Source organism: Anas platyrhynchos, chromosome 8 (assembly GCF_047663525.1).
Source record: "Anas platyrhynchos isolate ZD024472 breed Pekin duck chromosome 8, IASCAAS_PekinDuck_T2T, whole genome shotgun sequence".
NCBI classification, from domain to species: domain Eukaryota; kingdom Metazoa; phylum Chordata; class Aves; order Anseriformes; family Anatidae; genus Anas; species Anas platyrhynchos.
This window is the reverse complement of record NC_092594.1, coordinates 20374172-20398876: the sequence shown is the minus strand read 5'-3', so window position 1 is coordinate 20398876 and position 24705 is coordinate 20374172. Positions and strand designations below refer to the sequence as shown.

The following is a 24705-nucleotide window of genomic DNA, read 5'->3' as shown; positions in this document are numbered from 1 at the left end:
GCTCTAGGGGTCGTTTCTGAGAGCTTTTCCTCAGCAGTCACATGAGACAGTAATTTAAGATGACACTGCCACAAATCTCAGCAGGTCACCTGGTAGTAAAGTTGCTCCCTACACATTAGTCTGCATAACTGTAACTTCCATAACTTCTTCCATATCCAAATTAAACAGGTTTTAAACAGGTTTGTCCCCCTTCTGCCATTGGGTGCCATGGCTCTGCTTTCACCGTATTTAACCTTCCCTGGCTGCTGACAGCTGGTCCTTCTGGCATTTTAAAAATAGCTATGCTGCCCTGTCCTCAGAATGTGAGAGCTGTAGGCACAGCAAGCCCTCCACAGCACCACAAGCCCTGTGCTTCAGGGAGGTTTCCCCAGTTCTCATCCTATCGCTCAGGTTCTGTACCAACTCCACCCTCCCATTGACTTGCATCTCACATTTAAATTGAAAAGGAACTCATTCTGGAGTGTTGCATGGATAAAACAAACACCTGACCTCTCAAAAATGGAGCAGCTCTACAGCTTTCTTAACCTCCCTTTGACGTGTCTGGAAGCATGCTGTTTAGAAACTAGCTGTAAACAGCCAACAAGTGCAAGTGCCATCCTGATTTACAGGCAGGTCAACAGCAGAAGGATCCACGTCCTCCACCTCCTGGTGCCTGTGCTCTACCAGATTCAGGTAATCCAGCCTGCAAGTGACAGAGCTTTGTAAGCTACTCCCAGCCCAGATTTATGATTCAGCACATAAAAACATATTGTACACAGGCAGCACAAAACCACAATCCGATTATCTGCACTGAGACCAAGCCAGAATCCGTGATTTATTTAGTTCTCTTTCAGGGAAAAAAAAAAAAAAAAGAAAATCAACTCCAAACCTTCATCTGACTTATCCAGAGAAATAATGCATTTTTGAAAGCCTGCTGAGTTACACAGGAAATAAATGCTACACACAGACCTGGATGGAGAGAACATGGTTTAATTAAAGGCAAAGCTGATTTCAGCAGCTGCAGTTCTTGCACAGACAGACAAAAAACACAAAAAAAGCTTACGACACAAACCAGTTTCTGTTGGGGGCCCCTTCCCTCGCTCCCCTGGACTCCGGAAGACAGGAGGGGAGTCCCAGCCGAGCGTCAGACGCGTTCCTGACACCGGATACTCATGCACAAGTGGAGCGGTGCGGCTGGGACCCTGGCACGGCCGGGAGTGAGATGGTGAACCTGGTTAGCTCGTTTAGGGTGCAAGAGTCAGTGACAGTTCAAACACTGGAATGTCGCAGCTGCCGGGGCGCACAGCTCAATACACAAACGGAAAGGGCTGGGGATAGGTACAGAGGGGTTTGGTTCATATTAGCACTGGGTGGGAACTTCACTTTTTGGACTTGTTAAAGGAAATACATCTTCAAAATGCAACAAAGAACAGTGATGTTGCTAACGTGGAGAACGTGGGGGAGCTGCTCATACCCTCGGACGGGTATTGGGTCTCCGTCTTCCCTTTTTGTATTCTGTCGGGGCTGCCCAGACTCCAGTGTCACTTAGGCTCCTGCATGTGCTTTGCTCTGCAGCTGACTTCCAGCTCAGAGATCCTGAACCATCACACAAACCCCTACTGCTAAACACAGCAAATGGACATTGAGATTGTTTCCATAACTTCCCTGGGAAGCCTAACAAAAACGCTGTCCTTTCCTTTAATGAAGTTTCCAGTCTTCCTTCCCCCTAATAAATAGCAAATAAAACATTTTTCTTTCCCTTCTGCACCTTTTCACATGTGAACAGCACTATGCTTTCTTCCACATGTGGGTTGCACATGTGTGTCCACGGTGCCTCAGATTCCTTTCTAGAACTGAAAGCCTGGGGGCTGCAGCTGGGAGGGCAGGGGACGGGTTTCTGCAGAGCTGGTGTGTGCCTATGGGGGCTCATACACTCCACATTGTCCAGGCTGACTGTCATCTTTACCCAGTCCTGCTGGACCCCTGATTACTTTCTGCAAGATGTTGCACATTGGCAATAAAACTACTAGCATCCAGCGAAAATGGGAGAATGGGGAAAAGAAAAAAAAAAAAAAAAAAAACATTGAAAGCTTTCTACCTACCTATTAAAATGAGTCAGGCTGTGAATGCACAGACTAGCCTGCCCTTTGTGGGGCTAGCCACTATGCTACAGTAAAATGTACAGGAATCAAACATTAATTTAAAACCCCATAGCAGTTAAACTTGCTTGTCCAGCAGGGTGCTGCAATGCCCCACATCACTGATAATAGCTCAAACACCTACGGAGAGGAGGGCATTTCATGCTGGAGTCTCTAACCCACCCACAGGCTGGCTAAAGCCTTTGAGTGAAAGGAAGTGGTGTCAAGTGCCAGATTCTCCTTCATGAAACTCCTTCAGTAGCCCAGGAGATAAAGCCCACCTTGCCACCAACCTCCTCTGACCAGAGCAGCAACTGGGGCTTCCGTTGCTCTACACTGACTACAAAGCATGTCTCTGTATGGAAGAATTCAGTGTGATCTTACTACTGAGATAGTCATAAAGATGTTTAGGAGTAATTTCAACTACATTCTCAGTCAGCGAAGCAATCATTAATGGATTCCTATTTTATCTCCCCAAAGAGAGGAAAAGGTTTGAGAAGTTCTCATTGGCTTCTCCCATCTGCCCTTCGTTCTCAGCTTTTACTTCCCATGTGGCTGGGGACATGCACGATGGAGAAGGTGAGAGGCGGTGATATCGGGTTACTGAGTGAGACAAACAGCAGTTCCTCTCTCCCTTCGGAGGGCCCAGGGATGGGAGAGTTCCTGATGTTGTTTTCTTGCACTGCAGACGTTTTGTGCACACTCAGTGGGTTGGTGGAGCACTTACGCCCTCCTGACAGCGAGGAACAGAAGAGAGGGCTGCCACCTGCACAGGACTGTGTGGGCCAGTCCTGCAAACCCAACATGCCATGGTTTATGGAGCCTTTGTTTGCACGGGTTGCCACCTCGTTCTCAATGCGGCGGGTTCATGGTGCCTTGTCCACGTTGCTGTTTCTGCTTCTGCTGCATTAACAGCTGCTCCAGGGCTGAGGGTCCTGGGTGCATCATGGAACTGGACCAGATGGACTAAAAGCAAACAGTCAACACTAGCACCTCCTTGTTTTCTTATGGATGAGAAGACTTTATTTTCCCCTCTTCCCTTCATCACTCATACCTGTCTTATCATGAAAGTCAGACTTCGAAAGGTGGCCTTCTAAAGGGAGCTCCCCTTGAAGCAGCTTACCCTCCCCACCAGAATCCTCATTACCATATAAATATATCCCACATTCACAATTACTAATTTTAGACCTGTCAAAGCAAATGTTATAATTTCTTCCAGTTCTGCCAGCCTGGTCTTGTTCCATGAAATATTCTAGAACAGCAAGAACCAAAAAACTGTGACATCTTCCAGAACTGGTCATGCCTCCCACATTGCCTACATAAGCAAGTCTGCAGGAAAAGCCTTCAAGGTTTGACCCTGAACCCCGACGCCTGGAACAGCAGCGTGAGCTGCCTACAGCCACCAGACCCTGGCCCCATAGGCAAGTGCCTGTTCCCAAGCACAGCTTTATAGTTATAAGCTTTATAGTTAACTATACCTTCAGACTCTCCATGAGCACAGCTGAGGAGTCCTCTATGGCAGGGCCTTGGGCTGCCCAGGTGCCACTGGGAGTGCTGGGCTGGTGCCAGCTGCTCTCTGAGGATGATGATGTTGCTGGGAGATAGTCCAGACCAAACCCTCCCATTGCTAAAATGGGGAAGAGAGACAAATTCAGAGGAATCTAGCAAAACCATTTCAAAAACAAACGTCAACATCTGGCTTCGTCCAGGCCTGGAACACAGCACTTGCCTGGCTTATCTGTTTTCCAGCGGTCTGCGATTCTCCTGTCTCTGTTGTCTGGAGTCCCAATAGGTCCGAAGTTGGAGAAGGGAACAGAATTGTGGTTATGGGTTGGAGGGGAGCTTGGCAAGCTGCTGGGGTTGGAGGAGTGAGGAGACTGGCTGGCTGGTGTCGAATGATCTAGTGATTACAAGGCAAGAGGGAAAAAGTGAAGAGAAACAGCAGGAGCCTCCTGATTTTGAATTTCATAGTGCTGCTGCAATTTCTGCCATCACCCAGTGTTCTCCAGTACTGAAGGTCAGTTTTTATTCCCTCTATTTCATGAGTAAATTCCTAAATTCTGAGCGAAAGCATTTGCACATATACAATAGAATGACTGCGTTTAAGCGCACATATGTCCCTACCAGAAAGCAAAAATCCAGGAAACCTCAAGAGGGCTGGCTAATGAACAGTGAGTTTTCCCCATGTTTCTTGAATAACTTCTCTCAAACAAACAAACCTATCTCCAAGCTTGACAAGCTAATAAAGAATAACTTTAGACCAAGGAGTTTGCAAGTTTACAACTTCAATTTGAATGTTTTACACTTCTTTGGGTCTTAAAGCAATTCAGACCAGAACCGAATACTGAGCAAAGCAGAAGTGCAGGCATGGAGGAGTCTCTCTGTGAGCAGGAGAACACGATGCCTGAAGAGAACAAAGCAGAGCAGGGTGCCAGGATGTATTCTTGGATGAGGAGGTGAAGTGAAAACTAAAACCCATGTAGTGTCATAAATCCTGCTAGAATAAAAGCACTTTGAAGCTCCCTTCATTTCATCAACAACAGTTCCTTCTGATTGGCTGCAAAAGTCTTGATATGACCAAAGAACTTCTCCAATGGCTAAGTTATTTAAAATCCTCTTTTTACGTTCTTTCCCTCCCCTCACATTCTTGTGGATTTTTTTGTGATGGCAAAGTTATGACAACTCTAATGTGTTTTATGCCCTCAAGAAAATTGTTAAAGAAAAAGCTGGTTTGCTTTGTAGGCTGCTTTACCATTAAAAGAAATAATGTTATACTTTCCTCCTCACTCTTCAATCATAGAGTTTTTCCTCTTTCAAATATCTGCTTTATAAAATCCAAATCTTCCTGGTTATTCCAAAGAAGCAACATTAGAAGTACAATAATTTTTAAAATGCATAAAGTCCTACTCTCAAATGCTTGTCAGGAATTTAAGTTAAGGAGATTTCAGTATTCAACACTTCCTACAACTTTTATCCTGCTCAGCTACTTCAACTAAAAATCTAGGTTCTTACCCTGTATTAGTGACAGAACCCCATCGCATTTTCAAGGATTATATATAAAGGAACACAGAAACCTTCAGACATTGTAAAGAAGATTTTTTTTAATTTCCAGTTACATTTAACTTGCAGTAGGCTCAGAATTAACTCCAATCCTCTTAAAATACACACAAGAAAAATTGTACCAGGATTACCTGAGCTGGCTGGAAGGGATGGAGACCACGGAGTCCCTTCAAAGAGAGAATATAGTGAAGTCTCCTGATGGGCAACTGAAGGGGTGACTTCTGTTTTTGTGCTGGTATTCATGTTTTTCCCATATACCTCATTAAACATGCTGTTATTTGGATATCTTTCCTGGAATAAATAGAGTATGAGTACAGGATTTATTTGAAACACGGAGAACATATAAAGGAAATTATTAAAAAGGAAAAAGTGTTTTGATTTGTCACTCTTCAGAATCTTCTCTGAATGCTTTATTTAACCAAGTCCTTCACATCCTGAATCGGGGCCCATCTCTCCTGGCTGAATTGCAAAGCCTTCATGAAATTTTAAAATTTCTGCTCAAGAGACCCTGCTCTGCTCCTTGGAAGAGAAGGGGTGTTCCACTGGTTAGGAATAAAAATACTCCCACACCCCAAAATGTGGGGATTCACCTTTTCACTCAATTCTACAATCCCACTGAAAGCAAACATCCCAGGAACTCAACAAGACTCAACAGTACCTCTGCAGAACAGTACCTAGGGTGAGTTTGGGAAGACAACTGATTTTCAACAATGGGAAAAGGCAAACAAAATAACCTTGTTAATAAAGACTGAAATTATGGATCTCCTTTCCAGTTTGCACTAAAGGATGTGCCCATACTTCTGCCATTGTCTAGCTAAACAGTAAGTCGGAACAGCAAAATGCTGCCAGCTTTGGCCATCACATACCTGATTAAGAGAAAAGCCACTGAGAGACAGGAAAGATGATGACTGAGACATCAATTCTGACGGTTTTTCCAGCAGGGACTTCTTTGAAAAAACAGAAAAGGAAAACAAGCAGTTGGTTTTCAGTGTGGTCAGCAGGAGGAAAGTAAGCTACAAAAAACTGCCCAGGTATTTTTGTTTTAAACCTTTTTTGCATTTTTGACCTCAGCACCATGGAGGGCAGGGGGGAACAAACTAACAAATGCAGAAAATCAGAAGTTTTCCTATTAATTGTAATTAATAACTAAAAATCAACAGTTATGACAGCTGAGAGTCCCAGGCAAACCCCACTGACAGCAATTTCCCAGTTCTCAAGCGCCTCTGGCTACTTCCACAGTCTGACACATCTAGAGGGGATGTTCCTGCCAAACACACCAACCCTGTGGATGTATAAAAACCTTGCACAAATGAGACAGGATCCCTTCCAGTGAGCAGAGTGCTCAGTGATGCCTGATGAGACCCTTGGACATGGCTATTCATTGATGGATTGTTTGTTAGTTTCGAGTACTCCTGCTGTATAGACACTCAAAAATCACAGCTTGTCTTACTGACTAATTGGGTTAAACAGTTAAAGTTGCATTTATTTCTCCCTCATTTTCATTATAAATGACTACAGAAGAAGTGTTTGCAGCAGAGGTTCCCAAACTCCCATGGGCTCCATGTTGAAATATCATGGCCTTTTCCATGACCTTTTCCATCTCTGCACCTCCTCCCATACAACTATTATCTGCAGCCTAGTATTTCTCAGTTTTTGTTTTCAGTTATTATGATTAAACAATGAAAAATACTGATATGAAATATAACAGTATGAACCAAGCCTATTTAGGGAAGAGAGAGAATTAGTTATCACTGAGACATACAGGACAGCAAAACTGTAAAGCTTGGCTGGTAGATAATTGAACACCCCTGACCTTAGGGTCAGGATCAAAAATTCACAGAATTAGTGAAGTCACAAGTAAAGCTGTGTGTGATCCAAAATTACATCTGTAGTCTTGTTCCCTCTTGCCTCCAGACCAGCTCAGCTGGTATCTCATCAGGTATTTTAAAATTTATAGTTCAAATAATAAGAAAAGCCCCTCTCTAACGTGGTCTTAATACCTGGAATAACTTTGCTTTTATCCTGCAAGCCTGAGACAAACAGCCCCAATTCTTGGCAAGCAGCTCCTAGCTTGTTAGATTTTCAAACTGACAACTCATTACTTTGAAAGCACGTTGTAAAAAGCAGACACGATTTGTACTCAGCACATCCACACAGCCTGCACAGAGAAGTATTTCCGTCCATTTGCCAGCAGACAGCAACTGCAGGAGCTTCAAAGGAGGCTGCTGAAGCAGCAGCTGTTAGTTCCTTAGCAAAGGTATCGAAGAAGACAGCAATGGGTGTCTGCTTTGCTACTGGCTCCTTGGGACGACATGCAAATTAACGGAGGAACGGATTTATTAACCAGGGATTTCAAACAGTCACAAAATACTCCTCCCTGTTGCAGCCACAGACCTGAAACACAAGTATTCACTGAGCATGCCTGGAGCCACACAAGAAGCACACTGTTTTTAGAGCTAAGTTAAGACTTCAGCAGCTCACAAGACCTCCAGCTATCAAGCTAGGAACCCAGAAATGTAGACAAATCTCTCAGGCTGTCAAACTCCCTGCACTTCTATAGGAGTCAGTGATTATTTAGCCAGTTGCTTGCGGGGTTCTTCTAAAACCATCTGGCTCATTTGCAATCTCTTCTGCATTTACTAGGGTAGTTTCCCCCTGCCTTTATGTGTTTCCTACATGCAACTGCACCAAAGGCACTTGTTCTGATGACTTCCTTTCACTGCGCACACCCTTACCCCTGTTACCACGCCCAAACAACTGGGGAACAGGAAGTATCTTAAAGGGTGCATCAATGTGAACCAAAGGTTCAAATCCTGTAAACCGTGCTTACAAGAACACCCCACAATTATCCTGCTTTCTGAACAAACTGGCAGGTCTGGCTGTGGACCAAGAGCTATGTGGGATGCTACAGCACCTCCCCAGCTCTCCAGAGCCAGGGGCCTTGGGCTGAGCTCTCACATGGAGACTGGCTCAGCAGCAGGAGGGAAGTGCAGAGGAGGGATGGGGAAGAGAAAGAAATTTCCCATTTCTTATAATTTCACAGAAGAAAGAGATGCCAGTTTGAATGAGAAGCAGCAGTATTAAGTCAAATACATACAAAGAGGCTTCGTCCAGGAAGAGAGGCGAGAGGCCCCAGCAGAGCTGGGTAAAGATCAGGAGGATTAGAGAAAATCAGCTCTTCCTCCTCCTCCAAGGCAGCCAGACTCTTTAACAGGTCCGGAGGAAGCAAAGGGGAGCTCTTGGGGTCCTAGTGACAGAAATGAGCACAGTGAGACAAAAGAAGGCAGAAAGGGAAGAGCAAGAGCCAAGTGGGGAGAGACTAAATCAAAGCAGGAGAGAGAAACCAACAGGAGAACAGCAGGCTGTGGCGAGGAGCGCAGCATGCACGAGTGTGAGATGAAAACAGTGCAACAGAAGTGGGTGGAAGCACACAGAAAAACGCTGAGCAAAAAACAAACCAGCCTCATGGCCTAAGGTGTAGCGGGAGAGGTCCTGCACCTCCCTGGTAAGTGGTGCAGCCAAAACGATGGGCAACTAATTGCAATCAATGCAGCACGTGCTTCCCACAGCATTACTGACAATACTGAACCCATTTTCATATTAGAGGACAATGAACATGATTCTTCCTGAGAAGGAAGATCTTAAATTTTTCTACAGCTGTAATTCAGGTTTCAGCTGAAATTACATTTGCATCTTCCCTCATCTGTTTGAGGAATTTAAACCCCCTGAGACACTACCACTGCTAACGGCTACTGCACAAAGGTACAGAAAAAAATAAACTTTTAAGTGCTACGTCTTGAATTTTGAGAGGGATGCTTAAAACACAAGCATCGCTGGCACAGCCTCTGTTTGTACTGTGCTGTACTTACACCAAGGCGATTTCCGATTTAGGGATGAGAACAAGGATTTGGCCCAGCCTCCATCTAAAAATCACAGCCTGACATCAGAGGAGAGGCAGTCTTCTGAATATTGTCTGTCTTTTCTCCCCAAAGGATAAGCTAAGTGATCTCAGCTGACCTTTTGAAATTCCTGAGTGCATTTACAGAGGCATATCTGACCAAAGGTTTAAAAAGGCCTCTGTTTAAGTTTCCTTATAACCATCACCAGAAGCACTTCCAGACAATCCAGGACTTAATACATAACAGAGATTGCAGGCTTTCTATAAACTGCAGCACGAAGCAGAACTGCACCGAAGCAAACAGAAGCAAAGTATTCCATTAGTGCAACCAAGAGCTAAGGGATGGAGTTCAGCACTCTTGCTATGTGGTGGGATTTGCAGGAGTTAAAAAAAAAAAAAAATCAAAATGGGATTGCTCCTACTATCCTCAATTTCTATCCCCAGTTTGGCTCTTGCAGCCTCACCTATTCAACACACTCAAGATACTCTGTGGGTGGCAAGAGTTTATCTAAAGGGTAAGAATTCAATTACAGTTATTTAGATGCATTCATGGTTTTCATCAGTTGCCAGACAAGTATTTTCCCTGTCAGCTGCCATGTGTCTTGGCCCAGCAGATGCAGTGCAGAGACCAGCGTCGTGTCTACACTGAGCGTGACTCACACCTATGTGAAAACAGATCTTCAAGAGCCTGATCCCCCTCCACAGTCCACTGAAGCAGCAAATCTAGTACTGTACGCTGGGATCCCATTTCCCAACATCCAGCTCCCTTGCAAATGTTCTCATTGATCCACTTGGGTCTACAGGGCATTACTACACTGGGCAAACTGCCTGAGCTGTCAGCAATATCAGAGCCTCACTAGATTTCACCACTTTTATGTGGATCTTTACCTCAAAAGTCATCCTGGAGACAGCATCCTGCTCTGGGCGGAAGACTCCTTGCCGTTTCCCCCTGCGGTCCATGTTGGACTGCTGTGCCATCACCCTGTTGTCGGCCATGCCGTAGGAAGAGTCCCAGTAATATTCTGGCACCTTGACTTCTGAGGGGTTCTGGTTATATGGCTCCATTGGGAAAGGCTTCATTTTTTTCTCCAGAGGTTGCTGTTGCATCACAGGAGGCTGTAATGACTGTTCAAACAATTTTAGAGGGTCCTGGGCCTGCAGGTAATAGGACTGCTTTACGGGCATGATCTTCCCCAGAGAACCTTGAACTTGCGGCGGGTTCCAGAGCTGCTTTGACGAGTCTGTCTGTGGGTACTGAGGCAGAGATGCATGCTTTTGTCAGCAGGTAGAAAACCAGTTGATGTTAATTGTTTCTAACTTCAAGCTGTCATTCTAGCTGACTCAGAGCAGATACTCTGCAAACATTCTCATCAACTACATTATTCACCAAAATTCAGTCTCAGTAGGTGTACACCCTCATAAAGCTCAAAGCCACCAGCCAAGCATAATCCCTACTCCAGTTCGGAACCTTACAGACACCTTTATTAAGGTACTGAACTGCTGCCCAGAGCAACAGGAGGGCCTCGCTTGCCATCAAGGCCAGACATGCCAGAAAGGAGGTTTTGTCAAGTACACAAGCACGAAACCAAGAGGAAGGAACTGACAGCAGAACCCGGTGAGCCCACAGGAAAGAGCGAGTAGGGTGAAGATTCAGAGCCCATCCTCATTGCTCAAATAAGACTTATTTACATATTTACAAAGGCCTAGGACAGAAGTATCTCAGAATCATCACCTTCATACCTTGTCTACACACAGAAACACAAAGATTACCATCTTCTCAGCCCAGTAGATACCCTCCTCTTAGTTACAGAATAGCAGGTTCATGACCACTAAAATTCAGCTGTTTTTCAAATTTGCCCAGAAGTTGACAGATCAAAATTCCACAGCGAGGTCTTTAACAACAACAGTATGAGGTAGACCAGGAACAGAAGTCTCCAACATCACCAGTTATTTCTGAACACAGCTTAGGCACGCTGTACTAGCCAGGCTTACCTGCTGGAACCCAGAGTGGTGTGGCGGGCTCTTTCCCAGGCCCTGCACAGCTTTTGTTGGGGACTGTTGCTGCTGCTGCTGGGCCAGTGCTTGGACCTGTAACTGGCCTGCTGACTGTGCTGTTGCCTGAGCTGGTAGAGATGAGAGGGGTTGCTGGGAGGGAGGTGGTGTTTGCTGAGCTCCCTGGGTCATCGGCCCGGGTCCAGAGGGCCGCTGCTGGCTGTAAGGAATGTGGGACTGTTTCCCACCTTGCACCTGATTTCCTGCAGGCGAGTGAGCCGTGGGCTGGAGGAAGGTTCCTGGGACAGAAACGCCTCCTGGGAAGGTGTACCCCGTACTCATGGAGAAAGCCACAGGGGGAGGGACAACATAGGTCGGAGGTGGGAACCCTGCAAAACAAAAAGCCGTAACTGCAGTTTCCCAGCAGAAAGCAGCTTCCTCAAGAAAACATTCTGGGTTTTTGTTTTTTTATTCTGTACATTTAGAGCATCAGAACAGGAAACACCAAGCACAGTTTGCAGACAGGCACTATGTCCTTTTCCACCTTTGCAAGTACATGGCAATGATCACAGAGGGATTTGGAGCGTTCTTCAGTTTTCTTCCAATATTCCAGGCACTGGCAACAGTCTGTCAGAGCAGCATCTGGGAAGAGTTGCAGGATTGTCCCCATACCTCCACCTCCCTGCTCCTCCTCCCCTTTTTCATTCCCCATCATGTTTTTTTTTTTTTTTTTGATGTGTTACCCCTAAAGTTCCCACCCCTTCAAACACACATTTCCAGACAATTTCTGCAGCACTGGACACAGAAGCAATCAATAAGTCTCCTGCCTCCCGCCAGAGCATCACGAATCCTAGGATTAATTTAGGTAAGGAGATAAATGGCAAGCAAACCAATCCTCACATCTACAAGATCAATTTCTTTCCTGTAGCTCACACTGAAAAGCCAAGTTTGGAAGGCAAGATATAATTCTATGACAGGCCATATTTCCTGCTGGCATTAAAATAGAGAAGAGGTCCCTCTCTCTTATACTGAGGAACTATGCAGAGGAGCTACAGGGAAGATACAGCTCCCAGCTATTTTGTGAGCAAAGATGGACAGTAAGGCATGACAGGAATGCTCCACAACAAAATGGGAACACACAACACAACAACAGCAAATGATACCACACAAACTACAGCTTGAAACATGAGCATCACTACAAAAGAAACCAAGCTAGAAAGAAAGCAGTATGACTGATCTTTTGTAATAGTCCTATGTACAGGGAATGCTTTCTCCTGGGCTAGCAGAAGACTTTGTCATGTTTTGACTTACTACAGAAACAGCCTCCTGTGAAATCTCTTGATCTTGTGCTAATCAAGAAGGAAGGTGGCAGATTTCATGGCAGACACTGATAACAAAACATAAGGAATCCTATTCATCTCATTTCAGTTCTGCTATGCCCCTTCTTTACAACACTGTAAGACTCTCACCATGAGAATGCACGTTCATTAGAACAGCCACTACTTTCAGAGGCTGTAACAGCTAAGAGCACAGACTTTTCTTTGCAGACAACTGTAAAACTACACTTTGAAAGAACACAAGTTACCTGGCCGGCTAGGAAGGGGAGGGAAAGCTCCTGGGTGATGAATGGGGATGAACTGGGAACTGCTGGCCTGACTCGGAGTCTGAGTTACAGGTGTTTTCCTGGCTTCAGACACTGGAGTCTTCCTCATCTCTGTCTGGGATTTCACCTAATACAAAATAAAGCAAGAAGAAATTAGGTAACTTTTCCTGTAATTAACCACATAATGTCTTAAGCCAAAAAAAACAAACTCTCAAATAGTCAGAGAATTTTCTTTTGCCTTAAGTTACTGGAGGAGGTTTGGAACATCAGAATCCAGTTCCTTCTTCTCTGGCCTCAGGCAGGTGACTTTGCCTCTCCTCAGGCACTCCTCACCTCACAAAAGCACTGGACAGATGCCCACCCAGAAAACTGCAACAGGCTCCTCCTCTAGCAAGAGAGTGGGAAGCAGACATGACATCCTCAGACCATACAAAGGACTTACCATGCTGCTCACCTGCAATGCCTTAAGAACAAAACAGAAGATGCAAATGCTATTACACTTCTCCTAGGGCACTGCGTCGACCTACTTCAAGCTACTTACATGCAGCACCTTAGAAAACAAACGCTGCCACCTTCTTCCTAGGGAACTTTTTCAGCCTCATCTACACAGTGCAGCATATGCACAAACTCCTGCATATCATGAAATTCTTTCAAATAAGAGCATACACGAAACATAGCTGAGGTGGTAACCTCTTTCAGTTTACCGTGAAGTTGCTGTATGTTCTGTTAAAAGAGCTGCACCAGTTAAAGGCAGAGAGAAGAATGTAATGTAATGTTTACCTGATTCTGAGTCTGTTGCGGGCTGGGTCTTCCTGGAGAGGAAGACAGAGGGGAAGACTACTTTCCCTTTCTGTTCAGCTCGGCAGAACTGCCTGGAATGCAAGATGGAGCAGGCAGGAAAAAGACAGCAAGCAAAGAACCCGGGCAATACAGAAAGGGCCCAGGAGCAGACCTGATGCCAAGCCTCAGAGGTGACTGAAAGGGTTTTTTTTGTTTTGTTTTGTTTTTTTTAATCAGAAATCAAATAAAAAACCCAAACAATAAAAAAAACAGCTGCGTGGGACTTATTTCAACATTTAGAGCTACTGATTTGAAAGGACTAAGAGGGTAGGCACTTCCTTCCAAAATCAGTGATGGGGTGAAAATGCATTCAATCTTTCTCTTAAGTCTTTCTTAAATAACTCTGAATTTCCCCATTTTTAAATTATGGGAGTGTAGTTTGTTTTTTGTTTCATTAAAAAAGTAGCTTTTGAGACTGAGAGGTTTGGCTGTATTTTTCATCTCCCACTAGAAAAAGCTGGGAGGAAACTCCACCTCAGAGTCTGGCTGATGCTAAATGTCACGAATGATGGAGCAGCCCCTGCTCCCCCTCTCATGCCACAGCTGTTTGCTGCCCACCTGTACCCTTTGTCACATTCTGTATGTTCAAATTATATCGTGCTGTACCTTTTTTCTCTCTCTCTACAAGAAGCCAAACATTGTTACAACCCATACTGCATTCATTCTTTCATAGCAATGTCCAAATTCAAAGATGCTCTTCTTGCACAGGGATTTCAAAACACGAGCTCTAGTACACCATAAACTCAAAGTTGCAATCAAACATTTCCAAAGGTGGCTTCCAAAAGACTCTCCCCATACAATTTATAGTGGGCTTTTAAAAGCTAAATAACTGAAACTGGTTAATCAAGAAAGCTTAATTTCAATCACTTCACTTGTTTTTCCTCAACCTCACCTCAAAAGCATCAATACTCCCGCATCTTTACATCCCCAGCGATCTCAAGAGTTCCCACCTGGTGCCTGGGAAGAGCATCGCTTCATCCCGTTGGCCTTTACATTACCTTGAGCAGGTCTGCATTACGCCTTCCTTTGCGCCCAACAGCATCTCCCCTAGAGGCCAGGTTCAACCTACGCCACGCTCACATGATCCTGTCTGAGCACGCAAGTTTTCCACCTATCTGTGAAACAGGACCAACTACTTCCCCTACAACATTCTTGACATTTTTGCTAAAGTAGGAGCTGCAACTTTATAGAGTTTAGGCTTTTGAAAACAAAGAGCTACAGAGTAGACAAAGTTTGAAATTTCAGGGAAAGCCAAAGCAAAGCACTAGCAGACCATGAATTGGTACAAAGTCTAAGGAGGCATCTTCTCAGCAGGGCAGGGAGCAAACCCTCCCCAAGTCCTGGAGTAGGTCTGGGTAAATAAGTTCAGCAAACGGTGTTGTGATAGTTAAACTAAATAAAGCTGATAGAATTAAAAACTCCAAATTAGTTTCTCTTCAACAAAAGATGAAGTGTGACCAACCAGATCCAAACACAGCACCCTACCCAGGAAAAATACATTTCAAACCCAATGGTAGGTCTTAAGACAAAAAAAAAAAGAGACGAGTTTCTGATAAATCGACTGGGTTAAAATTATATTACCTTCCCTACACAGAAGACCTACACTACTTCTTCAAGCATATTGGTTTTTCAGCCTCAAGCCCTTCTTTTGCAAGGCAGGGTCACAAACCCCGGCACAGGAGTTATGCTCAGGCCTGCAGCCACATTCCAGACGTGTTCAGCAAATAAAGCCTAAACACCTGCCACTCCAACTCCCCTATCTAAACTGTTTGTCAGGTACCAGGCTGGTGTCAGTGACTCAAACAACTGTCACAGTTTCTGCAGGTTACTCCCCTTCCCCTCCCTACCCCTGCACAGACCCCATGCAAACCCAATGCAGGACTGCCCATGCAGACCTTCCCTTTCATACTGACGTTGCCTAATAGGAAATGATCAGGAGGAGAAGAAGAATGATCTAAGGGTCCTACCAACACACACCAGAAAGACATGGAGCTGCTTTGTCTAGCCTAGGGAAAACAAGATTTTAGTAACAAGTCCTCAGAGCACTTGCAAAGAGAAGACTTGAGTTATTCTCTAGACCAGTCCTGGGAAGCAGTAGGTTTACGCAGTAGCAAGGGAGATGAAGCACGTTAAGAAATGATTTCTGCTTGTAAGAACAGTGAAGAACTCACCCTATTTCTCAAGGGAAATAACTGAATCTCCATTATCATTAATTGTCTCTAGATAACACCTGTCAATGGATGAGATACAGCCAAAACAATCCAGGTACAGATTACATCAACCCTGAAATTCTCCACCCTTATTCACTACAACTCTGTGGAAGCCAGAACAGTAAATTCACTCCCTACACTCGAGGTGAGCATTTTTGTACACGGTGCTACATAAATGGGGGAAAAGAGCATGCCTTTAAAAACTACAAAAGAGAAAAGAACAGCTGATGTGAAAACCAACAATTCTGAACAAGCATCTCAGTGCAGAATTACAGGTTAAAAGCTGCGTGGCTTTTCTTACAACCACCGAGGGCCTCCTTACTGCACATACAGTACAGAGGATCCTCCTCCATGTAAACAACTCAGTGCTTTTGTGGTGTGTTCGATTTATTGCAAGCGCACAAGCCAACTGAACAGAAAATGCCCAGCTCCTTCACAACAACCACAGCATGGGTAATAGCATGACTAAGACCTGGCCATGCAGGCTGCCCCTTGAACTGTTTGTGGAACAAAAGCTAGAAGGCTTTGCTGTTTGCTTGATTTTGTTTTTTAAATACTGAACATACAAAAAAAATCGCCTTTCATTGCTCCCTATCTTTTCCTCCCCAATAAACTGAGACAGCATCACAGAAAAGGGCAGAGATCCAAAGTTTACTAATACCTGGTCTTTGAGACAGATTTTTTTTTCCCTTTATGCATTAAGGGTACCTGCAGGCCCGCAGAAAGACCTTGGCTCTACTGATTTCTGTGCAAGCAGTGATGGCCCTGACACAAACATACTGCTAAGATGCAGTATCCCTTTGATCTAAAGGCTTACCTGAACTGCCACATTCTGCTTTCCTGCTTCCTGCATCTTATCCAAGCCGCATTTCTTGGTCTCATTCTTTCTTTTATTGTTATCCTTCTTCCCATCGTTCTTATTGGCTACTATTCCTTTGCTATAGTCCCGTCTTTCCCTACCTACATCTTTAGGTGGATAGATTCGCCCTTGCTCTCTGTTCATTTCTCGTGGCTTAATATTTTCTTTGAATGTGACCATTGGTTTTTCTCCTGCATCACAGTTGTTGTTTAGACTTCTGCCAGAGGACAGAACTGATTTGAGTCCAGGGCTGCCATCTGTGGATAGTGGTTCTGCGATAGATGTTTCCTGCAAGGTGAGACTCTCTTTGGCTTCGCTAGAATCCTCTAGTAATAATTCCGGGATTTCCGTCAGAAACAACAGCTTTCCTACCTCATTTTCACACTGAATCAACCTAAAAAAGACAAATTGAAAAGCAAATATGAATACTTGGTGGCTTTTTTTCCCCACAGGGTAACCTAACACTCTTACTACAACTTCAAATACTGTTTCCACTCATCCCAGCTGTGCTTCAGTATCACTAAAGGGCCTTACTGGATGTGATGCTTCACTCCAAATACGTTCCTTATCAGAATTAGCTTAGGGAACAGTGGCATGCTGACACACAGAACATGTTACTAGCACTGTCAGTATCCTGAACTCACATTATTTTGAATTGCTTGGTAAAATAACGAGAAAAATAAAGTTCACCTCTGGCACCTGTACTGCTTAAGCTTACAGAAGCAACTGAAACTCCCAGAAGCTATTTGCAGTTACCTTGGCTGATTATCAGCAATCCATTTGCCTGTGAAGATGAGTCGCTGTTGCCGTATCCGACGTTGTTGCCCTTCCTTATCTCCTGTAATCGCCTGGTGACCTTTGGAAAAATCCAAGTTCCTAACATTGAAATAGCACAGGGAATAATATTAATTACAGTTACCCTCAGCAAAAGCATGTTTCTTTAGAAATACAACTGGTCAGCATTATTTTGTCATAGGTTGTGATATTTCACCAGATTCTATTCAAAGCATGCTGTCTGATTTAGATTCAATTTTCTTCTCATAATATGTATCTACATTAAAGAGGGTCTTTTTTGGTGTGTGCATGTTATTAGGTACAGGGACATAGTTAAAAACAGAAAAAGTAAAAACACAAGCAGTTTTCAAGGGAAAAAAAATATTCCTTTCCTCATTTCTTAAATTATTTCTCTTCCATCTTATTAGCCTGAAGACTGCAGAAGAAAAATGAGCAATGTCATTGGCTCACGGCATTCCTCAGAGTTTTACTGAGGACTGGCATAGGATCTGTTTTCCTCTTCAGAATGCAGATGAAATCCTATGTTACCTATTACAGTCTCAAGATGATAGCTGCATCAATCCATATAGCAGCACGTGTTCATAAACAAAGTATTGTAGCGAACAGGGGAGTGGCTATCAAAGCAGTGACACTAGCAAGGAGGCAGTTTCCTTCAGCTGTCACCTACCTGAATGAGGGTCTCAGAGCCAAGAATCCCTGCAACTCAAATTCTTCTGGAAGGGGTGTTGCTGGTGAATAGACAATAAACAAAATAAAAACAGCATTAACACTAATTACAGACACATTCACACCCCAGCAAGGTAACTATATACAGTAAAGCCTTCAACTAACATGCCCACGGTACTTGTCTGCCCTGCAAGCTGAGGAGCTCAAGAAGGAGAAAGCAGAGCAAGTCTGCTCAGCACAAGAAAGAAGCATTTGCAAAGCATTAGTGTGCACTAATACTAGAAGACAACTTATTGCATGTTTGCCTTTCAATTGCAATTTCCTACAACATCACACAAAGCACGTATCATTCCCAGTCACAGAATTGCAGAAAGTTAGGGATTGGAAGGGACCTTGAAAGATCTAGTCCAATCCCCCTGCCCAAGCAGGAACACCTAGATCAGGTCACACAGGAACGTGTCCTGGCAGGTTTTGAATGTCTCCAAAGGAGATTCCACAACCCATGTGGGCAGCCTGTTCCAGTGTTCTGTCACCCTCACAGTGAAGAATTTTCATCTCATATTTAAGAGGACCCTCCTGTGTTCCATCTTGCACCCATTGCCCCTTGTCCTATCATTGGGTGTCACAGAGAAGCACCTGGCTCCATCCTCCTGACACTCACGCTTAACATATTTATAAACATTAATGAAGTCACCCCTCGGTCTCCTCCAACCTAAAGAGACCCAAGCTCCCTCAGGCTTTTCTTATAAGGGAGATGCTCCACTCCATCATCCTCAGGGCTCTGCACTGGACTCTCTCAAGCAGTTCCCTATCTTTCTTGAACTGAGGGGCCCAGAACTGGACACAATATTCCAAATGCAGTCTCACCAGGGCAGAGCAGAGGCTGAGAGAGGTTCTCCTCCCCATTGCTAACCACCCCCCTCCCACTTCTGATGCACCCCAGGATGCCATTGGCCTTCTTGGCCACAAGGTCACAGCCCTGGCTCATGGTCATCCCGCTGTCCACCAGGACACCCAGGTCCCTCTCCCCTGTGCTGCTCTCCAGCAGTCCAGTCCCCAACTTATACTGGTGCCTGGAGCTGTTCTTGCCCTGATACGGGACTCTATACTTGCTCTTGTTATATTTCATTAAATTTCTCCCTGCCCAACTCTCCAGCCCGTCTAGGTCCCACTGGATGGCAGCACAGCCTTCTGGTGTGTCAGCCACTCCTCCCAGTTTAGTGTCATCAGCAAACTTGCTGACAGCGCACTCTATTTCCTCATCTAAGCTGTTGATGAATATATTAAATAATACTGGTCCCATCACCGACACTTCAGGGATTCCACTAGATACAAGCCTCCAACTAGACTGTCCCATTGACCACAACTCTCTGGCTTCTTCCCTTCAGCCAGTTCACAGCCCACCTTACTACCTTAGACCACACTTCCTCGTTTAGCTGCAAGGATGCTATGGGTGATGATGTCAAAGGCTTTACTGAAATCAAGCTAGACCACGCTCACAGCTTTCCTGTCATTTATGTACCTGGTTATATCCTCATAAAAGGCTATCAGGTTGGTCAAGCACAACTCTCCCTTGGTGAAGCCATGCTGACTGCTCCTAATGACCCCTCTTATCCTTGATATACCTAGAGACAACCCCAAGGATAAATCATTCCATCACCTTTCCAGGGGTGGAGGTGAGGCTGACTGGTCTATAGTTACCTGGGTCCTCCTTGTTGCCCTTTTTGAAGGCTAGAGTGACATTTGCTTTCCTCCTGTCCTCCAACACCTCTCCTGTTCCCCATGACTTATCAAATATGATGGAGAGTGGCCTAGCAATGACTTCTACCAGCTCCCTCAGTACCCATGGGTGCATCCTATCAGGACCCATGGACTTATGGATGTCCAGCTTGCTTTATCAGTCCTTAATCCAGTCCTCATCAACTAAGGCAAACTCCTCCTTTATCCTGACTTCCTCTGGGACCCCGGGGGTACAGGGGGCTCCTCAGCACAGCCTCCAGCATTATAGACAGAGACAAAGAATTAACTCTGCCTTCATCTTCTGTCACCAGGGCACCCATCTCATTCATCAGTGGGTCTCCATTGCCTCTAGTGTTAGTTTTATCTGCAGTGTATCTGAAGAAGCCCTTTCTGTTGTCCTTGACCCCTCTCACAAGGTTTAATTCTAAGGAGGCCTTAGCTTTCGTAGTTGCCTCCCTACATTCTCTGCCAAGAGCCTTATATTGCTCTCAGATGTCCAGTCCCTCCTTCCATGATCTGTAGACTCTCCTCTTCCACTTGAGTTTGTCCAGCAGTTCCATGTTTAACCACTCAGGTCTCCTGGCTCCCTTTCTTGACTTCCTACCTGTTGGGATGCTCTGATCTTGAGCTTGGAAGAAGCAGTCCTTGAATGCTAATGAACTATCCTGGGCCCCTTTACCTTCCTTCTAATACCTTGTCCCATGGGATTTCCCCTAGCAATTTCTAGAAAAGGCCAAAGTCACCCCTACTGAAGTCCAGGGTTGCAGTTCTGCTGGTATTCTGTTCCTACCACATGAGATCCTGAACTCCACCATCTCACGACTGCAACCATGGCTGCCCTCAACCTTCCCCACTTCAACCAGACCCTCCTTGTTAGTGAGGACAAGATCCAGCGGCACTCCTTTCCTAGTTGGCACATCCACCATTTGCATCAGGAAGTTACCATCAGTGCACTGGAGGAACCTCCTGGACTGTGTCTGGCTGACTGAGTAGGCCTTCCAGCAAATGTCAGGGTAGCTGAAATCCCCCACAATAACCAGGGCCTGTGATTGTGAGGCTGCTATCATTGCCTGTAAAAGGCCTTGTCAACTGCCTCATCCTGATCTGGTGGCCTGTAATAGACACCCACAACAGTATCCCCCATGCCAACCTGCCCCTTAATTCTCACCCACAGACTCCCAACTCACTCCTCATCAGCCCCTGGACAGTACGCAACACACTGTAGTTGCTCTCTCACATCAGGAGCAAATCTGTCACCTCGCTTTGCTGGCCTGTCTTTCCTGAGAAGGACATAACCATCCATGACCACATTCCAGCCATGTGAGCTGTCCCACGTCTCTGTAATTGCCACCAGACCTCCTGACCAAACGTGGATTTCTAACTCCTCCTGCTTATTCCCCATGCTGCATGCATTGGTGTCCAGGCACTTCAGGGAGCAAGCTGAGCACACCAATTTCACTCCAGGGGGGAGGGAAGCCTTCAAGTCTGCATCAGTGCTAGAGAGCTGCCCCGCCAGTGCAAGCCCAACTACAGCCACATCCCCCTTCGGATCTAGTTTAAAGCTTTCCAAATGAGCCAGCCCTTCTCACAGCACAGACCAGAAGCATCCTTACCATTATTATTGGACAGATCTTCTTCATGAGGCTGGAAGCTGTTTAGAAGAGAAATCAGCCATGGCCATATACTGCAATCAGAAAAGAAACTAAGTGAAAACCACAAAACCTGAAACTTACTCACCTTACCAAGAAAACACTGAAATCTACTACACAGCCACAGCTTGCATTAGTCCTTTGATTCCCAATAAAAGGTTTTTCCCTCAAGCATCAGGGAAAATAAGTCTGACTTGAAGAACCTAGTATTTTTAAGAAGTCATTGCAAAGTTACCCAGGAAGCCAGACATTCTCAGTATGAGTTGCTTATAATCCAGCAACTCAGGAAATTTACCATGAATTTTACTAGACAAGCATTGCATGAGCAAAAGTTGAGAACACTCTGAACTCATTTGCAATCAATGTTTTTCAGTCTAAAGCTGCCTACTCTCAGTGACAAAGTAAAGGAAACAGTTTGGAAGCAAAACAAATCACTGAGATACGGATGTACTTCTGGTTCCACTGACATTAGCAAAGCTCTGTGGCACTGGAACAGACACCAGAAAGACAAGAAGGTCTAAGTAACAGTTGCACTGAGTAAGGAGATTAAAGTGAAGGTTAGCTGGCAGTAACCCAGTCTTGCACCAGCAATAGCAGTGCAAACAATGACTAGAAATCCTTTACAAAGGCCCTGGAGCAAATCATTTAAAAATCACAATAATCACTGTATAGACGGTTAACATTTAACTACCACCAACAGGCTGCCTTTTTTTTTTTTAAAAGCTACAGCCTAAAACTCTAAGCATCCTTCTCTGCTTTAGTGTTGGGCATCAAGTCACTGAAGGCAACAAATAAACTATTTCTTAAAGTGGAAATAGCAGGCACAGGTGTCTACTGTGCTCCTTATTAGCGAAATGAATCTTTGTCTTCCCTCAGCCAGGCTTTCAGCCATCATCCAACACCTGGACCGAAGAATGAAGCATGCACCTGAGAGCCTGAGGTTAGCCACTTCCCTGCACAGCTGCAGGGACAGTAAACACGATGTTTATATACTGTATATTCTGTATGCTAAAATAAGCAATAACTCCTTCCTCCCAGTGACCGACAAAAAACAAAAAGAAAAAAGGGAGAGTACAAGTCTGTTGCAATCTACAGTAAATTCCAATCTTCTAGTACATTTGAAAAAAAGATTTTTGTAGTAAAAGATCTCTATTTTAGAGTGATGTAGTAACACATGTAAAAAAAATCTAGATCCAGTGTGGCTGCCCCAGGGAAAGTTTGGAAATTTCCAGAGAGCGCACACACTAGTGTTGATATTTTGACTTCTGTCCTCAGTTCTTGCTTTCCGATTCATCTGCCATTCTAGATAAGCACTTTTCTTTCCCATTTCAGATGCTCAGTCTGTATGGAGTAGGGTTAGTTCTCCACAGGAGAACAATAAGCACAGAACAGGGACAACTGAAAGTTTAGAAAGGAGTAAGGATTATTTCCTGGTCTGAGAACACAACTAACTATGAACTCGGAGTAAGGAAGACTTCAACTAATATAAAACAGACATCAGTTTATTCAGAGGCCAATAATGGCACGTGTGTTTATGTGACCTGCAGCCAAACAATGCCTTTCAGAAGGATTTTACAATGGAAGTAGAAGGAAAACTCATTCTCACCAATAATGGGGAAGACAGATGTCATCTTAACTTTTTGGGGCCAATGAATGGAATGACTACTAACTAGAGCCCATTTTGACAAATCTTAGCAGTACTTCACTTTAAGTTTAGCTGTACACATTACAGCTGTTTGTTGCCCACTTCACAGCTCCTTTAAACAACGTGTACCTGGCATTACTAGAGAATATTGTTATTTATAATAATATTGTACAGTATAAAATATTGATTTTTAAATCTATGATGTGACAAATACAAGTGGCATCTTCAAAGCAAACCTGTTACCTCTCTGGGTAGAGGGATCTACTCTGGCTAACTCAAAACATGTTTACACCTGAGTATTCATTTCGGTGCTCCATAAAATACTACATGCATCAATCTTCAAGGACTACTTTACATTGAAGAGTCTTGAATAATCTTCACCATTAAAATAGTGGGATAAAGCCTTCCTTTAGAATACACATACAGCAATACTTACTACCTTATTACCTTCTGATAACAATTTGTTAACTTTTATTTTCCTTAGTGTTGCCTTTGCAAACCGCAGAAGCTCCCGAAGCTCTAGGACTTAATGTTCTGCACATGACCACAAGTCTCAACACTTGTTCAGCACTTCCACAAACCAAGGTTACAGGTACCCCTGCTCCCCAGACATCAATGTACATGAAGCGCAAGCCATGGCCAGAATCACATCTTACAGCATAAACCACCTTGAGAGAGCTGGAAGCACTGTGGCAAATCACACAAGATCAACTAAGCTGCTTTCACACTATTTTCCTTACAGTGGCCATCCTAGGAAAAATACCCATCCAGCTGTGTAACTAGCAGTTGTTCCAATCTGAAGAAATACCTAACAGGCCAGAAATACTTTACTGAACTGCTACAATTCATGAAAAGTTAACAGGCTAGCTATAAATTTAACTAATTTTCAACTGTTTAAGCATAAATTTATGAGATTAGAGGTAGAAGTGAAAAATCAGAGCAACAACCCAGAACAGCAATGTCTGTACTGATATTTCTTCCCTACAAAATTCAACTTAATTTCAGGATCATGAGCCAGTAAAATTTTGGATTCCAGCTCTGCCCAAGCTGATGATTTACTGCAAGAAATTAAGGCAAGTTTTTTCCTGCCACCTCAATAAATCTGAGAAATCATTACAAAAGACTTGACTAAGGCTCTACTAAGTAGTTACACTCAAGTCAGACATTAAAGTGGATCCTCTGATCTTATTAACTTAAAGTTACAAGCAAACTAAGGCCAATTAAAGCAGTGAATTTGCTGATGTAGCACAAAAAAGTTTCACGATCAGTTTTATGAACTTTTTAGCACATGCACATTCTCTGGGATTTTTGATCAGTTATGTGATCAGCTTTCCTACTACCAATTTGTATATCATCAGTCATTATTACCTTATGCAATTAAATGTATCAAAAGAAAGATTAACACTCACTACCGTCTTTCATCAACTACTGCCTCCTGGAAAACACTGGGCCTAAGTTTCAGCCAGTCCATTGAAACCTTCACAGCTGGAAGAGGATATGCAGCCCCAGAGTCTTCCTGATAGTCATTTTGTAAAGGGCACTTGCACAGAACTCCAAGAAAGGACACTGGAAACAGAGCACAGGGAAAACAAAAATCAGTGCAGGAGCAATACTTTAAAATTGGCCAAATA

General features: G+C 44.2%; 1 protein-coding gene across 7 annotated transcripts in view; it reads right to left on the bottom strand.

Moving 5' to 3' along the window:
* Nucleotides 1-953: 953 nt before the first annotated feature.
* Nucleotides 954-24705, bottom strand: part of SMG7 (SMG7 nonsense mediated mRNA decay factor) — a 47865-nt gene continuing 24113 nt past the window's right edge. The window contains exons 10-24 of one of the 7 annotated variants that reach the window (XM_027463824.3): nucleotides 24484-24640; nucleotides 21394-21464; nucleotides 18042-18102; nucleotides 17336-17455; nucleotides 16538-16973; nucleotides 12653-12797; nucleotides 11316-11456; nucleotides 11068-11198; nucleotides 9964-10329; nucleotides 8275-8424; nucleotides 6044-6124; nucleotides 5309-5468; nucleotides 3847-4017; nucleotides 3596-3744; nucleotides 2834-3083 (exon numbers count right to left, since the gene is read on the bottom strand). In XM_027463824.3, the coding sequence (XP_027319625.1) occupies nucleotides 2970-3083; nucleotides 3596-3744; nucleotides 3847-4017; nucleotides 5309-5468; nucleotides 6044-6124; nucleotides 8275-8424; nucleotides 9964-10329; nucleotides 11068-11198; nucleotides 11316-11456; nucleotides 12653-12797; nucleotides 16538-16973; nucleotides 17336-17455; nucleotides 18042-18102; nucleotides 21394-21464; nucleotides 24484-24640 (2453 nt within the window). In that variant the 3' untranslated portion in view covers nucleotides 2834-2969. Of the gene's footprint in view, nucleotides 3084-3595; nucleotides 3745-3846; nucleotides 4018-5308; nucleotides 5469-6043; nucleotides 6125-8274; nucleotides 8425-9963; nucleotides 10330-11067; nucleotides 11457-12652; nucleotides 12798-16537; nucleotides 16974-17335; nucleotides 17456-18041; nucleotides 18103-21393; nucleotides 21465-24483; nucleotides 24641-24705 lie in introns of all 7 variants that reach the window. The other 6 variants (XM_072042188.1, XM_027463820.3, XM_027463822.3 and 3 more) reach the window with 6 other exon arrangements.